Source organism: Verticillium alfalfae, genomic scaffold (genome assembly GCF_000150825.1).
Source record: "Verticillium alfalfae VaMs.102 supercont1.14 genomic scaffold, whole genome shotgun sequence".
Lineage (NCBI taxonomy): Eukaryota > Fungi > Ascomycota > Sordariomycetes > Glomerellales > Plectosphaerellaceae > Verticillium > Verticillium alfalfae.
The window spans coordinates 715,538-718,679 of NW_003315025.1; the positions used below are offsets into that span (position 1 = coordinate 715,538).

Consider the following 3,142-nt stretch of genomic DNA (forward strand, 5'->3'; position numbering starts at 1 on the left):
TCACGCGTCTCTCCAACACGACTCGTCCGGCGCCTCTCTCCCTTCCAACCCTCACACCCACCACTCCATCATACATCACAATGGCTCCCAAGGGAACGACCAAGGCCGCGGCGCCCAAGAAGGCCGCTGCTGCCACCGCCAAGTCTGCCCCCAAGGCGACGACAACCAAGAAGGCTGCCGCCGCGGCGCCCAAGCCCGCCGTCAACGGCACATCGGCCGCGTCCAAGAAGCGCAAGGCTGACGACGACGAGCCCGCCGATGGTGAGTCCAGCGAGGACGTGCCCAAGACGAAGAAGGCCAAGACGACCAAGGAGCCTGTCAAGAAGGTGGCTGCCGTCAAGAAGACGACCACCACAACCAGCAAGGCCAAGGCTGCTGCTGCTCCTGCTCCTGCCAAGAAGGAGGCTGCTGCTCCTGTTGTCAAAAAGGTCGCGAAGAAGTCCGCTACACCCAAGAGTGATGTCGAGAGCGCTTCCGAGTCGGAGCCCGAGAAGGAGGCTCCTAAGAAGGCTGAGCCCAAGAAGGCCGCCGCCGCCACCAAGAAGGCCGAGCCCAAGAAGGCCGCGCCCAAGAAGGCCGCCGTCACAAAGGCCGCGCCCAAGGCTGCGAGCAAGCGCAAGGCCACCGAGGAGCCGACCGATGACGAGTCTGACAGCAAGAAGACCAAGAATGCCGTCAAGCCCAAGAAGGAGGCCAAGCCCAAGGCCCAGCCCAAGCCTGCCGCGCCCCCCAAGCACCCCCACACTGTCGGCCGCAAGATCAACGATGCCCCTACGACCCTGCTCGACGTGTACGTCTTTGGCGAGGGCTCTTCCGGTGAGCTCGGCCTCGGCAGCAAGAAGCACGACGGCAAAAAGCCCATCGACGTGAAGCGTCCTCGCATCAACCACAACCTCGCCCGCACGCCCGTCGGTGTTGTCCAGATTGCCTGCGGTGGCATGCACGTTGCGGCCCTGACCCACGACAACAAGATTCTCACCTGGGTGTCAACGACCAGGGCGCCCTCGGACGCGACACCAACTGGGACGGCGGCCTCCGTGATGCTGACCAGGCTAGCGACTCTGGGTCGGACGACGAGGACGATGATTCGGGTGTCAACCCCCGCGAGTCGACCCCCACCGCTGTGCCTGCCGAGCATTTTGCCCCCGATGCCAAGTTCGTCCAGGTCGTCGCCAGCGACAGCGCCACCTTTGCTCTGACCGAAGACGGTCGCGTCTATGGATGGGGTACCTTCCGCGTAAGTTACGGATCTGTCCGTATAGTGGTAACTCGACTAACAACGGAAACAACAGTCCAGCGACGGTATCCTCGGCTTCAACCACGACATCAAGATCCAGATGACACCGCTGTACATCCCCGAGCTCAAGTCGATCAAGGCTCTCGCCGCCGGGTCCAACCATATCCTCGCCCTGGAGAACAAGGGCAACGTCCTCGCCTGGGGCTGTGGCCAGCAAAACCAGCTCGGCCGCCGCATCATCGAGCGCAACAAGATGTCCTCCCTCGTGCCCCAGGGCATGGGCATCCCCAAGAAGAACATTGAGAAGATTGCCTGTGGACAGTACCACAGCTTCGCCCTCGACACCAAGGGCCGCGTCTACGCCTGGGGTCTCAACAACTTTGCCGAGACGGGCATCCGCGAGGGCGCCGGCGAGGATGACGCCGTCATTCTGCGTCCCACAATTGTCGACTCTCTTGAGGAGCATAAGATTGTGGACATTGCTGGTGGTCAGCACCACTCCCTGGCCTGCACCGAAGACGGCAAGCTCCTGACGTGGGGCCGCTTCGACGGCTTCCAGGTTGGTTTCGCCGAGAGCGCCGTGTCCGAGGACGACCTCATCCGCGACGAGAGCAACAATGCTCGCATTCTGGCCGTGCCCACTGTCGTTCCTTGTAAGCTTTACTTCCCCTTTTCGCGCGTCTTCTTGCCACACATGCTAACGATGCGCAGCCCCTGAGGGAGTCGTCCGCGTCGCCGCCGGCACCGACAACAACTTCGCTATCACCAAGGACGGCAAGGCCTACTCGTGGGGTTTCTCGTCCAACTACCAGACGGGCCAGGGCACCATTGAAGATGTTGAGGCGCCCACGCTCATCGACAACACGGCCGTCCGCGGGCAGAAGCTCGTGTCTGCCGGCGCGGGTGGCCAGTTTTCCATCCTGTGCGGTGTGCCAGCCGAGTCTTCGTAATGGACCTACCCGCGGGCAATCTTGAACGGGCAAGGCGGCCTTGTGGCCGTGGAAGACGAGACACCACCCCCCAGCGGTCGTTGCGGGCTCGCGAGGAGCTTTCACGTGATGCGACGATGTACGAGGGATGGAAGATGAGAACCCAAGGCATGTCAGCCCTGGGATGATGAAATGGGGGGTTTATTCGAAAATCTGTACATTGTGTTTTTTTTTGGGAACTTCGCGCTGCTGCCGTTCACCCACGGCACCATTTTTGAGCGGCAGCGGCTCTGTGTCGGGACGGCACCTCACGTCTGGGCGGCATTTTGTGTTTATAATTTTAGAGTATTTCAACCGCCTCACCTGTTTCGATACGTCTTTGCTGCATGCCTGGCGCCACAACTATTGATGCGACTTGATGCTTCGGATTTGCGCATCACAGTATCATCTGGATTAGAAACCAGACACTGCTTGTCACTGTCGGCTGGGAACCGTGTAGACTGTTGAGCCGCTGTAATTCAGTATGATTTTCGCATCAAGCATGACGGCCTATGGTATACATCCCACGACAGTAGCAGCATCCACCACGCATCGCCATGCGGGCCAGGTACGCCATTTCCCACGCCAAAAGCCCGGCGAACCAAGTTTCGTGTCCCCCTTTTTTGTGTCTGCACAGCTGCTGCACCCTATCCCCGCCTCGCGCGTCTGCCTCTCGTTCCCGGGGGGGAGGGGGAGAAAGAAAAAAAAAAAGAGAACAGCCAACTGCCCCCCCCTCCAGCCCAGCCGCCGAAAGAAAAGAAAAAGGGGCAGCCCTACGCCTTTCAGCCCAGCCCGCCGCCGCACCAAGGGTGCCTCCCCCCGCGAAGCTGAAGACGCCCATGAATGCCGAAGCCGAAGTAGAAGAGGGCGAGCGGGTAGTCGAATGGAGGAGGGCGCATGCTCCATATATGCGGTCGGATGGCGACGAACATGGCCG

The 3,142-nt window shown here is 60.8% G+C and overlaps 2 protein-coding genes across 2 annotated transcripts in view; one reads left to right on the forward strand and one right to left on the reverse strand.

The window, feature by feature from the left end:
* Positions 1-80: 80 nt before the first annotated feature.
* VDBG_09192 (regulator of chromosome condensation) lies at positions 81-2,187 on the forward strand (the record flags this gene model as incomplete). Its single annotated transcript, XM_003000651.1, has 3 exons — positions 81-908; positions 1,293-1,890; positions 1,949-2,187. 3 exons carry the CDS (start codon positions 81-83, stop codon positions 2,185-2,187), a joined length of 1,665 nt encoding a protein of 554 aa, XP_003000697.1.
* An 800-nt stretch (positions 2,188-2,987) lies between these two features.
* The window catches only part of VDBG_09193 (conserved hypothetical protein), a gene marked incomplete at both ends in the record, with an annotated part of 1,140 nt that continues 985 nt past the window's right edge, over positions 2,988-3,142 (reverse strand). Inside the window, one exon of the mRNA XM_003000652.1 lies at positions 2,988-3,141. Coding sequence (XP_003000698.1) covers positions 2,988-3,141 — 154 coding nt within the window. The remainder of the gene's footprint in view (position 3,142) is intronic.